The 13,573-nt window shown below is 46.6% G+C and overlaps 1 protein-coding gene across 1 annotated transcript in view; it reads right to left on the bottom strand.

The window, feature by feature from the left end:
* Positions 1 to 1,887: 1,887 nt before the first annotated feature.
* sema3aa (sema domain, immunoglobulin domain (Ig), short basic domain, secreted, (semaphorin) 3Aa) overlaps positions 1,888 to 13,573 on the bottom strand; it is a 30,863-nt gene continuing 19,177 nt past the window's right edge. The window contains exons 4-17 of the mRNA XM_034578498.1: positions 13,345 to 13,464; positions 12,391 to 12,481; positions 12,174 to 12,293; positions 10,087 to 10,229; positions 9,881 to 9,995; positions 9,722 to 9,791; positions 7,248 to 7,392; positions 6,921 to 7,140; positions 6,556 to 6,647; positions 6,422 to 6,463; positions 6,014 to 6,171; positions 4,248 to 4,315; positions 3,997 to 4,145; positions 1,888 to 3,610 (exon numbers count right to left, since the gene is read on the bottom strand). Of these exons, the coding sequence (XP_034434389.1) occupies positions 2,891 to 3,610; positions 3,997 to 4,145; positions 4,248 to 4,315; positions 6,014 to 6,171; positions 6,422 to 6,463; positions 6,556 to 6,647; positions 6,921 to 7,140; positions 7,248 to 7,392; positions 9,722 to 9,791; positions 9,881 to 9,995; positions 10,087 to 10,229; positions 12,174 to 12,293; positions 12,391 to 12,481; positions 13,345 to 13,464 (2,253 nt within the window). The 3' untranslated portion in view covers positions 1,888 to 2,890. The remainder of the gene's footprint in view (positions 3,611 to 3,996; positions 4,146 to 4,247; positions 4,316 to 6,013; positions 6,172 to 6,421; positions 6,464 to 6,555; positions 6,648 to 6,920; positions 7,141 to 7,247; positions 7,393 to 9,721; positions 9,792 to 9,880; positions 9,996 to 10,086; positions 10,230 to 12,173; positions 12,294 to 12,390; positions 12,482 to 13,344; positions 13,465 to 13,573) is intronic.

The raw sequence follows: 13,573 nt of genomic DNA, 5'->3' as shown, positions 1-13,573 counted from the left end.
ATAAGACATGTCACAATCAAAAAAATAAAAATAAAAACATGAATGGCACTCTGTCCCTTTATAAAACATTTAAATTCACCAGATCCACACTTTTATTCGGATGTGCACCAAACTTCCCACACTTATAAATATTATTTTCATCAAGATCCATTAAATTATTAGGAACATGTTGAAAAACAGCCTATATCACAACAAAATATATTCCTGGATGTGCCCTCGGATCTGTATTCACACCAATATTGAATATGTTTTTTCCTGACTCAAGCTACATCCTTTCACCAGGTTTCGTTATAATCTGTCCAGTGGTTTTTAGGTGATGTTGCTTTCAATCAGACAAATAAACCGACAGGGGTGAAAACATATCATAAATGGCTGAATTCCATTTATCTGCTGCACTTTCAGGTTCCTGCTGTTGTTGGTACTTCCTGACTGAACAAACTGAATGTTGGTGTTATTACTAACATGTGTTCTTCTCCTGCTCCGAGTCAAAATATCTCCTGTGAAGAAAAACAAAAAAAAACCTTTTGCAAATGACATTAAATATTCATTAAGAGCAGCCGAGAGCTACGAGCCCATCTGAGCAGTTTGTTCTGTTTATTCTCAGGTGGGTGAGGTTGGTCTAAGTTTTTTTTCCAAATAACCATCTGTGGGATTTCTGCCTCCAGCGCAGGACAATAAACGTGAATGGATTCTTGCAGCGCGATAAAAATGGACCATCTCGAGTTTCTGCAGCGATTTGACTTCATCCTAGCAGGAGAAGAACAGATGGTACAGAACCAGGAGTGTGAGACAGGGGTGAACAGTGTGAGACCGGCTCAGGGCAGAAAGTTTGCGACTGAAATAAAAACAGCAAAACTTGTATTTTATTTTGTAACGGAGATGTTTATTTAGACAACTGAACGCATGCCAGAAAGAGCCGTGTTACAGCAGCGGAAACTCTCAGCTCTCTCGCTTGTTACTAACTCTGAGGGAGAGACCCGAATTAGGGACACACCGACCTTTTGGAGTGTCGGTACAGAGCGCTATCCGCTCGAATTTATTGCATTGACACTTTATACTCTTGTCGTGGATTGAGGGGATAAGGAAGACAAGGGGGAGGGGGGGTTACCATCGTTGAATTCGGAGATTAAGGAGGTTGGATTTCGGACGAGTGTCTCGGATCGCTATTAATCACTGTTTTGGCAAAGGTACAATTCACACTTTGCTTTTAAGGGAACTTTACCTCTCACACAAAACACAGAAAGAGAGACGATTAAAAAAGATGCACTTACTGTAGGTAGCATTCACATGCAGTAATAAGGTGTCTTCTCCTCAGACTAGAGTTTACATTTTTCTCCACTATTTCTTACAGAGATTCACAGCTAAGGTTTTCTCAGATTCGGGGGAAGTATCTTACACATCATGGCGACTCGATGCATGGACGACAATGTCGGGTGGATGTGGGGTAAAGGAAAAAACGTGATATAAAAAATCATCGGTTATGGCAAAAAGAGACTAAATTGTGCTTATTTTCGACGGGATTCGGTTAATGACGCAAACCCCCTTTGTACTTGAGTCACTTTCAAACCCTCTGTGATGTGGTTTCGCTCAGTTGGTCCATCAAAGTTCACGTAGATGCCGTTGCCGTTGTTTCTCCGATGTATTGATGAGCCAGAAATACCATAATATCAAAAATAAATGCAACCCTTTCACAAAACAATGAGCAATAAATAATTATCAAGTGGTGTTCTCGTACTGTATATGTACTGTATATACACAGAGTTACGTTTGTTGTATATATGTACACAGAAAACAAGTGGCAGTCTATCTCCGACTGGCTTTTTACGTATTACGTCGACAACCGGAATTCGTGAAATCCCAGAAAAGAAGCAACGACGTAATAAGTCGCACAGGATCCTCAGAGGCGGGAAAGGGGGGGGGGGGGGGGGGGGGGGGGGGATAATGCATGATGAGGCGGCTATGTTGCTCGTAATTTTTTGCAGAAAAAAAATTTAAAATAAAAATAGAATCACTGGTTTGGAAAGGAAAGAAAATATAAAAGTAACATTTTTCAGGTAGGGAGTAAAAAAAGAAAATAACTAGCTTATTAAAACAATGATTGACGACAACATGCACGATGCCTCGGGTGGAGCGGGTTGCGACGAAGCACTTTCTCCGCATGACTTTGCAGTTTTTGCATGTTTATAACGATTCTATTTCGTGTGGGCCACCGGTGCAAAGCTGTGCACACCTCGCGGTGAACTGCACGCCTCCCTTTTCCTCCCGCGGGGGGCGCTGTTGTTCGTACGGACGACACAGAAAGGATTGTTTTGTCCTCAAGCAGTCCTTTCAAAATAAGAGTCTGTTTACGCTATCTTTCAGTTCACATGCTCAGGTCAAAGAGGGAAGCAGGTCGGAAAACATCGCATCCGCTTCCGTAAATGTCCGTGCGTCTTATTAACGTCTACGCCACTGTCCTCTCAGCGTATCAAGTCCATCTGCTTCACCGACGAGCACCTCAGTCGACGTTTTTCTGTCCCCGGCTTATCTTAGTAGCTTATGTACAGGAGGTTGAACTGTCCGCCAGACAGTCTCCCAGGCAACCAGCCACATGCTCACACATTTACAGTATTTTCCAGTCTCTCCATCCTCCGTTCATCCTCCTCCTCCAAGGTTATGTGCGTTTGAGTCTTTGAATGAGAGCGGTATTCGTGTGTGTGGCTCGTGTACTTCTACTTAAACGGTGTGTCTGATGCGTGTGGTTTTGTTCTTGTCATGGAGAGGTCACTGAATCATACACTGGACAAACACTCTCGAGAACGTGTTTGTGTGTTGACAGTATGTGTGGATGCATGGGTTTTGTGCTTGTGTGTGTAGATCTGGTTGCGTGTGTGCGTCTCTGCGCTTCGTCTCAAACACTACGCGGAGGTCTTTGAAGCTCGTGGGTCCTCCTGTTGCGTCCCTTCTTATTTTCCTGCATCCGTCTCCACTTGGCGGCGTGCTGGCTGTTCGCCCGCTGTCCCCCCGCCGCTTGTGAGCCCGCCAGGCCGCCCTGCCCCTTCTGGCTGTTTTGCGTCTTCGGGTTGCTCCTCGTCGCCTGGCCGCTCACCGTACCCGGATTTGTTGGACCTTTCTGGGTGTTCTGGCCCCGCGCTGGCCCTTCCACCGTTGGAGCTCCGGCCTGAAGCCACGGCCTGCTCTGCGATGGATTGGCCTGCTGCCTCTGAGCATTGGGAGCTGTAGCTTTAGGCCGTAACGCAGCGCCGTCGGGTTTACCCGGATTGTTACCGTTGGGCGCCTTCACCTTCTTCGGTCTGCGCTCTTTCTTCCAAACTCGATCGCAGAACTCCTCCACGCTGTTGAGGTCTGGGTGGTCCAACAGAGAGAGGAAATCTCGGTACCACACCCTGTGCTTGGGGGACTGACCCACGCCGCCTCCTCCCGCACCGGGTATTCCTGGGAGGATGTCGGCCAGTTTCTGGGAGGGGATGACCTGGAGGTTGAGGCGGAGAAGGGGCTGAATGAAGCCGTGCTCGACGGCCTGGCAGTGGTAGACTCCTGTGTCGGACGTGGCGAGGCTGCGGATGAGCAGACCCTGGTCGGTACGAAGAACTCTGTCGTCCAGCTTGATCTGAAACACATAGAATGAAATGCATGAAAAACTGCTGCGACATCATTTATTCCAATGGGAACACTGTGTTGAAGAATTTGGGTCATCCAGTAAAAAAAAGTTCAACCTGGCTGCAGTTGTATTTAATCTCCCCTGTTTCCTAAAACAACTCGCCCTGAACGTCTGGTCACACAAATATAGACACGATCAAAATGTTCTTATATCATTAAGGCTGGAAACTCAATCTAAACTACTTCTAGGTCACAAAGGTTAAAGGTCAATAGTATCATAGATTATAACAAAATAACAGAACAGGAAAGGTGTTCTAATCAGCATGGAGTAGATATTATAGACACTATCTTCAGAAGTGGGCTGTGTCACCCAGATGAGGTTTACACATTTCCCACCTCGTGCTTTCGGTCGTCGTTGAGCTTCTGCAGCTGCCAGTAGATGAGCGCTCTCTGGGACTTGGGGCTGCACTCCAGGAACATGCTGCTGTTCTCCACACCGAACACACTCCTGTCCTCCACTCTGCCTCCTGCGCCGTCCGCGTCTTCTGCTCAAAACCGAAACACACACAGCGAGGGGTGATTAAGACAAGTGTGTGTGTGTGTGTGAAAGAAATGGAGAGCATTGGTGTGTGAAGTCATGACGGTACCGTGATGCTGGAGGTCTGAGCACTGGGAGAGAGGGTCTCCGTTCCTGATGTCCTGTCGCCTGGTTCGCCTGGGGACACAGTAATAATAAATAAAGTCACTGGTAACTCAACACATCCTCAACTCAATAGAGCAGAAATGCACTTGTCATATGTTCTGCTCGCTGTGATGTTTAACTGCAACCACTAGGGGGCAATGTTGCCCAGCGCTACACCACATTCGGCCTCCTTTTCATTAAAAGGGAGAGAAAATGTGTATTTACTCAACCTTTACTCTACTGTAAAATCACATGGGTGAAAAAATATAAAATCCAAAACCTTGGCAGAATATTAGAAACATAAACCTGCAGGGGCAGTAAAACAGCCAAGCCTCATTGCTTTCTGATGAGTCCTGATTATGAAACACAAGCGGTTTAGTTTCGCCCTTGAAATTCCTCGCAAAAAAGAAGGCGCAACTCTTTGTCCTCCTGACGTGAGAGTCCACTGTGTCATTGGGCTTTTTTTCAGCTGGGCTTTACTCACATCAACCCAACTGCCAATGTATCCTCCCTGTTTCTAGTTGCCATGGTTTAAAGATTCTGATGGACGCTGTAAAAAAAAAAAAAAAAACTGGAGCAGGGGAGAGGAGGGGTAAGCCAAAGGTGAGGTAACGGCTTTTAAGGAGGAAATAAAGACGGGAACCATTGTAGGTGAAAAAGAAACAGATGAAGTGAAATGGCCCATGTGTGTGTGTGTGAATCCTGCATGGAGAATATGGCTTCCTCCCTCCTCCCCTCCTTACTTCCTTACTTCCCTATGCCATACATATTTGGAAACTCATCTCTGTCTCTTTCTCACACACAAGGTCCCTCCTCTGTACGTTTCCTGACCCAACATTCCTGTCTTTTTGGCCGTCTGAGCACGTGCGGGGCCGGGCGTCTGGTTCCCATTCTGGGCGAGGGAGAAGGAGAGGGAGCCGGTGCCTGGCCCTTAACCATGGGGTGTGCCACCTTGCCTGTAACGCTGCCAAGGTGGCGTTTACCCACTGGCCTCTTTCTGCTGGTGTGAGAAGTTGTGGATGCATGAGACGCAGGGGAGTGTGTGTGTGTGTGTGTGAGGGCTGTCGTGGTCGGCCTAATCCCGCTGGATACAGCAGAGGGTAATTTGAGGGTGTGTATGTTCATACCTCCTGGCTGCAGGGTGAAGCGGTCAGACAGCTCCTGTTGGCTATAATTTAGAGAGAGAGTGTGTGTGTGTGTGTGTGTGTGTGTGTGTGTGTGTGTGTGTGTGTGTGTCTTCACGTCGGTGTGTTCCTCTTTGCTGTAAATTGATGGGTTCACAACTCACAGCAACTGTTACTGACAGGAGTTATAACCCAGGCTGCTGAATTCTACCTCTTGGAAAGCGTCCTTAGCGTGAGTGTGTTTAATGACCGTATTTTGTGCCTGTGTAATATTCCTATTCCAGATTACTTCCACGTGTAGATGCTTTGCCGCGTATCCGGGTAGATTTCTTGGATTGGGGTGCACTTGCTAATAGGCGAGTGGAGGTCTGAGGTTGCAGCACCAGGTTGTGTGTTGAAATTGCCCTTGAGCAAAAGTCTTTAGAGCCAATTGCAACAGCCCGCTGCAGGTGTACTGATAGCTCCCAGGTGTGACTGCGTGAGAAGGCGCTAACACAAAAGGCCGGATGTTGCTGAGAAGAGTCGTACGAGCTCGGCTAACCCTGCGTTAACTCACAAATAATGGCTGACGAGAAGCGTTTAATGCGCGAGCGTGTGTGCCTCCTACCTCTTGGCGGTGGGGAAGTATCTTGAGCATTCGGTGCCGTCCCAGGCGCAGTACGGGTCTCGGGCCAAGCAGCACTCGGCGCAAGCTTTCCCATACACCTCGCAACGGTGGAGAGACATCTGCGATACACCCAGGGACGAGCCAAGGTACAGCTGTTGCTGTGGGAGCCAAAGAAAAAAGCAAGGACTTAAAACTTGAGTGCTCCTGTGTGGCTCTGCTGGAAACGCTCTCATAAAAAGAAAGCGTTTGCGGGTTGGTTTCTCGGTAGGCACATTAGATATCTTTGTTTTTTTTGGATAGCAGTGTTTGCTTTAAGGCCCATAAGTTCTTACATTTTTGTTTCTCTTGGGCTTGTTTCCTTGTCAACAACTTTTGTGTAAAATATAACGTGTTAAAATATGTTTTTACCTGCTTGGTGGACAGCTCCATGGCAGTAATGGTAGTGGGCTCCTGTACAAAACAAACACAGCCTGTTAAACACCCCATTTGTGCCTATTTTTATACATCATGCATTGTTTTTCACACTATGTTCAAAGTCGTACCCTGAAGACCGTCATCTCCTCCAGCACCACCTCCTCCAGGTCGTGCCAGCTCTCTCTGGGGATCGTCACCACCTTCAGCACTGTTCCCATATCTGTAGGACAAACAGTGTGTTTATTATAAAGCCTATTCTGACAACATCTGTGTGTAGTTGCTTGTTAATGATGCAATTCATTATTAACGTCACAATCTGTAGCTGCTGCTCTCTGTTAGTATATTTGCTTCACTGTAAAAATATCTTTCGCACAGTTGTTTTGTCTGACACTAGTTTAAACTTGAGAAGAATTGGTAAAGAATGCTAATAATCAACTTTAAATACCATGTAACTGTGACTGCTTTCAGTAATTTAAAAGTAAAAGGTGCGTACCAGTGCCGATAAACATGACGTCGTACTGTCCGTCCTCTGCCTCCACTCTGTCCACCACCAGCTGGGAGAACTGGTAGTCCACATCTGTCCTCACCATGATGGGACGCCCCCCTATCGGGTGCACCGGGTTGAACATGGCCGGGTGGCCACGGGCAAACGTGATGACGTCATCGGGAAGGTCTTTGGTGGAGTCGAAACCTCCGAAGGTTTTACTGGGACACTGAGAAAGACGGCAAAAAGAATGTGAAGCTGTGTGTTTAGTTTCCGAGGAAATGTTCTCTGATTGTGAATCTACTGGTTTTTTGGACGGTTCATGTGGAAACTCACAGTTCCAGGACGAGGGTAGGGCACCCTCCCTTGGAAGGGCACCCACTGGTAGGTGGGTCCATCTCTGTGGGCGTAGGGACCCAGGAACACCCTCCTTATGTCCGCCATGTTGTACATGCACACCGCGGAGCCTTTAAAGATGTTACTGCAAAGGAAAACAGAGAGAAAAGGAGAAGAGAATAAGTTGAAGAGAGGGAGGGAACGGGGGGGCGGTGATACGAAGAAAGATGACAGACAGGACCAAAGGGGATTTATAGGTGATTGGTGACAAGACAGGGATTAGGAGTTTGTGAAATCCCGAAGAAAGACAACAAAATGACCCTTCATCGCACAAAGACGGAGGGGGAGCAAGGTTGTCATTACCTAAGTACGGGAATGACAGACTGGAACTCCTCTGTGATTGTTTCCAGCATCTTGAGAGCAGACAGGAATTTGGGCACTTCACCAAAAAAAATGGGAGACCTGGTTTGGAGCATATTTGAAATCTCCCTCCACTGTTTTTTTGCGAGCGTTTTGTTTTTGCCCGTTAGCCAGATGAGCGGATTTCTCTCTCGCTAGCCAGACACAAGTCGGATGTAGACAAGGTCAATCAATCATGCAAAAGAAGGGAAATTATGTGGGTTTCATTTCAATTTCTGCTCCATCCCGGGTCGTCCAGAAGACAGCAATTTCAGCCCTGACTCATAAATTCCATGTGAACAATCCAAGATATATATTTCACAAGAATTATTGAAATATTCATGCGGAGATGAACGTAAGATCGTAAGCTTGCTTTTTGCGCTGAGCGTTGTAGGCACATTAACCTCTGACCACGTATGAGGAGATCGGTTTCATGATTTTACAGATTAGCTGGATAATAGATCTTCAAAAATAATCTCATCATCATTGCAAGGGACACTTTTTAGAAGACAGATTTTCATTTTGTTGGCAAATCTGTTGCGTTTGCAGGAAACAAATGCTTGGCTAAGATTTGGGGACATCCTTTGTCTCGCTGACTGCAATGGGAAGTTGTCTCAGACTAATTAAGGATGTGGCTGACACACACACACACACAGACACACACACAAACACACACACTACTCACCAAAGCACGGAAGATGAATGGATTAGCATTTGAAAATGTTAATTACAGAGAAATTCAATTAACTCCGGGGGCAAAAACAGACACTCATATGTCTGTGCTTAAGAAGAAGGGTGAACATGTGTTTGTGCAGATACACACAGCTTCAGAGAGAGAGGCACACAAAGTCGATCCACCCCACAAACACACACACACACACACGAGTAGGGAGGGACACAATCCAACATTGATCTGTCAGTGGCAGCTTCTTTGTGCCTCATTAAGCAGTGATATTAAAAGCTGGTCCCTCTGAATCTCTGCTCTATTCATCTCTGAAAACCGGCCACTTAGAAAACCAATTAAACTCCTCTAATTCCTCAATGCCCTATAATTGAATTTTAAAGCGCGTGTGTGTGTGTGAGTCGGGGCGAGCTCCCATGTGTAGGTGTACGCCCGCCCAACCTTTTCGGTCAGAATACGTTCCAGAAAGCTGAGAAAGGCCAGACAGGCCCGCTGATGCAAGGCGACTGTCAGTACGCGTTTGCTCGCGCCGCCATTCTATTCATCCAGCCACCGGTTTTTATTATGAGCGGTGATTGATGGCGCTTGTCCTCCGCTCAAAGCGCTTCGGAGACACCACTGGACACAATATCGCCTCCTCCTTCCCATATGCAAATTCATCATCATCATGATAAGTGCCGCCATCTGTGCCATTTCAACTCACTTATCTGCCTGGGCCCGCGCCTTCGCCCCCTCCGCACGCTTCAATAGCGCCACACCCGGGCCTCTGAAAACCCCATTCAGAGCTGGGGCGGCGGCCAGGGGAGAGACGTGCCTTCCCGCTGAGGGAATATCGTGTTTCTCTCGCTCCCTCCCGCCCCATAATCTGATTTCCCTACGAGCCCCTGCCAAGGTTTCGATGGATGGAAGAAAAAAAAGGGAGACAGGTAGCGAGGAATTGGGAATCGGCTAAAAGCAATCTCAAGGGTTTGGGGGGAAAGCAACCATAAGACACCTGTAAGTGGATTATGGGAAGGGGGGGGGGGGGCACTGTCTGGGAATTCGGCAGGGGCACACTTGGTCGCTCACATTTTCCTGCGTCATTTAAAACGGTTAGGAAATAGCAGATAAAGGGATTGGATGAAAGATGTGAAAGGAAGAATCTTTGAAAGGAAATATGAAGCGTGTGTGTGTGTGTGTGTGTGTGTGTGTGTGTGTGTGTTTTTCAAACACAGAGGAAATAACTCGTCCAGGACTGTTTGCACATTGAATACATATCAGCTCCTTCCAGTCTCCTAGCAACAAATCAACAAAACAAATATGACACTACCAGCATCTGTGTCTAACTGAGAATTCGAGCCCTCGCCCACAGATAATGGAGGTCGTTGTGAAAAGATCTGGACAGGGGTTGTACCTGGATGTGGTGAATACGGCGTAGATGACTGGATTCTTCGGGTCCTTAGAACTCATGAGAAACACGTCCTCTGGAAACAGAAGATAAAGAGCGGGTGAAGCGGAAGCTTTTTGAAAAGGAATCCTTTCCTCCACACACGAATAAAGAATACAAGCTTACGTAGTTCGTCGAAGTGCGTATCAATGCCGTTGACCCCGGGGACTGAACACATGAGCCGGGCCTTGAGGAAAGTGGTCCACTTGTTCACCAGACTCCTGTGACCTCCCATATCGTTCTGTAACAACATGTTTCTGTAAGCATTCACGCCAACATTTCTGTAACAGGCAGCAATCTTGGATAGGATTTTGCTGTGTGTGTGTTGTTACCTTACACAGTTGTCCTATCCTGGCGATGGTGGCCTTCCCGGTGTGCTCTCCGTCCATGGCGTTCTCCTTGAAGAACAGGAAGATCTTGTCGTCTTCAGGGTTGTCGCTCTCCGGGATCAAGTGTACGTTGACGAATCTGGGGTCTAGAGGCAAAAGGGAATATGAATAAACCAGAATAACTTTGTCCGCGGTGCACAATGGAGCCAAATCATACATTTCTTCATGCACAAATGTAATTTTACGATCCCAACCTCTGTCCCGATGACGAACCTTTCACCCCGATTTTACACCTCAGAAACCAATCCTCCCATGATTCCCTCCCGTCACGGCTCAGTAATAACAGCCATTTACTTTACACCCCGGTGTTATAATATCTGACTTTACCCCAAGTGAGCGCTCCAAGTCCAAATCCCATATAACCCCCGTCTCCAGACCACATCCTCGCAAACACACATGGCTCTGATTGTCCCGGGTAACACATGAATAAATTTATCTCAACTTTAAGCACGAGAGGAAATCAAAAGCTAAACGGGGCAGGCCGGGGCCTTAAAGGCTGAGATATAACTTCGACTCCGAGGGGCACGAGGGCCGAGGGAAAGTGGCCGCAGTCACTGAGGCGTCGTCACGCGTAAATCGAGCCTGTGTCTAAAAGCTCGGGGGTTAGCCGGAGAGAAACAAGCAGTGCCATGTTACGCCTCCGTGGCCGTTCAGGATATAGAGTAGCTGTGAAAAAGGAGATCGTGGCCAAAGTGGGAAGCAGATTTATAAGCGCTGTGCGAGTGCGAGACCTCTGGCATGAATCATGTGCGCCCCACACATGCTCCATACCTTTATTGTGAATATGTACCCTTGTAAAATCCACACATTAATAAACCCAACGCGCTCACGTACAAAAACACGCTGTGGTAATACAATTCATTGCGTTTAATTCCCAACACAAGGCCACTTCATTGAGAGATTTAATCCAACCTCCGTGTGAGTGAGGGGGCATTAGAAGGTGAAGAGACGCGTAAATAGAATTCATGAATCAGAGCGAGCAAAGCCAAACCTGCCATCTAACCCTAAATCCCTTTTCAGAATCAGCTGCCATTAAGCATTCATTCCCCAGTTTCTTTCTTCTCCATGTGAGCACCATGTAACCTTGTTGATAAAGGCTCAACTGAATATCCCCATCCCGCTAATCCACACAATTACAATCCCGCTTTTGTTGAGACGGGAGTTGGATTTTGCCCGAATGGATGCGATCCCCCCCCAAGCGAATTAGTTTGAACAAGGTGAAAGATCGATCGGGATTAAAGCGGCGGCGATGACTTCCTATTCAAATGGCTCTTTATTAATATGTCACAGTAGTCTGCACCACAGAGGCCAGTGTTTGTGGTGGTGGTGGGGGAGGGTGTGGAGGGGGGACTGAGAGGAATTTGACTCCACTACAGGAAAACAGCTGAGAGCGGATTAGTTCTGTGGGAAAGAACTGGGGGGAATAAGGGGGATGGCATAGCTTGAGGGAAAAGGTTCAAACTGACCTTTTGTGGCTCTCTGAGTCCACCGCGGTGCCGACTGATAGCCGGACAGACCGAGCGGTCAATAACTTTCACCGCCGCGCTAATCTCACTGGCACAGACAATTCCAGCGACTTTGTGAATGGGCTCTGATATCTGATGTCTGCACATGAATGGAAATGACTGGAGACTTGAGGCTTGTGGGAGAATTTGATGCTTTAAAATCCGTTGGAAATGAACAGAGGTTTTCTTTTTGTTTGGCCAAGGACAAGAACTTATTTCCACTGTATTGAATATTTTGAGGTGTATGTAGGATATCAGGGTCCAGTAAATGTTTTTTTGTTGGCGTCTGTATGGTTTTTGCAGGCTGAAACGCTACTTGCTTCCACTTTTTGCTTGGAGATACAAAAAACCAAGGGAAAGGCATCATTTAAGTGGAATTCAGTGATAAAATCCAGCTGTGTCATTAAACAACACCACAGGAAACCCTGTAGTTCTAGGAGAACACAAACAGCTGTATTGATGAAAAACTGGATCGAACAGGAAAATTGATTCCTTCCGTTGTAAAAATCAATTTCGTAATTTTACCATTCAGCCATCTTGAATCGTGCTGCTCCGTCCTGATTGGATGATGATCTCCCAGCGTACGGAAAATGGCAAAGTCCCTTCCCATGAAATCAGCAGACGTGCCAGAGTACAGTTCCCCGTCTGCCAGCGAGAAAAAGTTAAAGTTATAGGAACAAATGATCGGCTCGGAGGCAAATGCGTGTCTCCTGGAACTAATCGAGGGAGGGATCAAACTCACCGATCAGGAGCGAGGCGGAGAGCATTCTGGGGTCGTAGGGGCTTTTCCCGCGGCCGTTCTCAAAATGAGGCGCCAGTCGAAAGATGTTGTCCTGTGGTGGAACGGGTCAGAGTTCAAAACAAGGCCAGAGAAAGCTAAACTAAGCCTAAAGGTACATATATATAGCCTGTGTTTCAAATTACAACATATTCTGCTTCTACCTCACAGCTTTTGGAATGAGCTGCACCACGATTTCAGCTAGAAACTCTGTTGAGTTCATTTATTTGATTACAGAGAACAGCTCTGAGTCTGCAGTGGTGCAACTAACACAAAGGGGAATAGAGTAGAATTGAGAAGAAAAGGCACAAAGCACCTCAAGAGAATTTAAATAAATTTAAACAAAAGTTACAAGAGGTCCGAATCACTCACTTTCCAGTAATTCAATTACCAGGATAACACGTGTTAAACCACAAGAGAACACATGCGGGGACAATCTGCATGGTGCAAACACTCGATCCCCTCCCCATTGTCCGGCGACAGAACCCACGCTGCTACACTGATTCACTTGTAGACCTCTATCAGGATGACTGATTAAACTTTAATGCGGGGGGAGAGGTTGTTTTAATTTCCGACGGCTGGAGTCGAACCGTGTAGTGACCACTTTTTTCCACATCTTCACACAAAGGAAAACATTGATGAGGAGATAATCAATGAGGGGAACGGACACTGCTGCGCTTGACAGAAAAGAGTGTGTGTGTGTGTGTGTGTGTGTGTGTGTGTGATCCCACTCAATTCTTTAAGGGGAAACAATATTGGACTTTCCCTCTCATTACTTTACAATAGCACTGGCGTCACATTTCATGACTTCCTAATGAATGCTCCTTTGAAATCTAAATTACCTTTTGCATATATATAACAACTTAAAACCCCACAACGTTCGGTGTGAGCTGACATCAATGCACCACAATGCGTTACCTCTGCCCTCTTGCCCATTTCCAGATAAGCACAGATCGGGTGGAAGGCTCCTGTGCCGCAGATGTACATGTGGGTCTGGTTGTACGGTTGGAGGACCCGAATGTAGTTAGAACACTCTTTCTGCAAAAATATAAAAACAATATACACATAAATCAACATATAATAAAGATATACACCTCAACTTGTGGATACATTTATGCAGTAATAGCTGGTAGAGAGATTTACTTTC

The sequence above is a fragment of the Hippoglossus hippoglossus genome, chromosome 23 (assembly GCF_009819705.1).
Source record: "Hippoglossus hippoglossus isolate fHipHip1 chromosome 23, fHipHip1.pri, whole genome shotgun sequence".
NCBI classification, from domain to species: domain Eukaryota; kingdom Metazoa; phylum Chordata; class Actinopteri; order Pleuronectiformes; family Pleuronectidae; genus Hippoglossus; species Hippoglossus hippoglossus.
The sequence above is the reverse complement of the archived record's forward strand: the minus strand, read 5'-3'. Positions and strand labels throughout refer to the sequence as shown.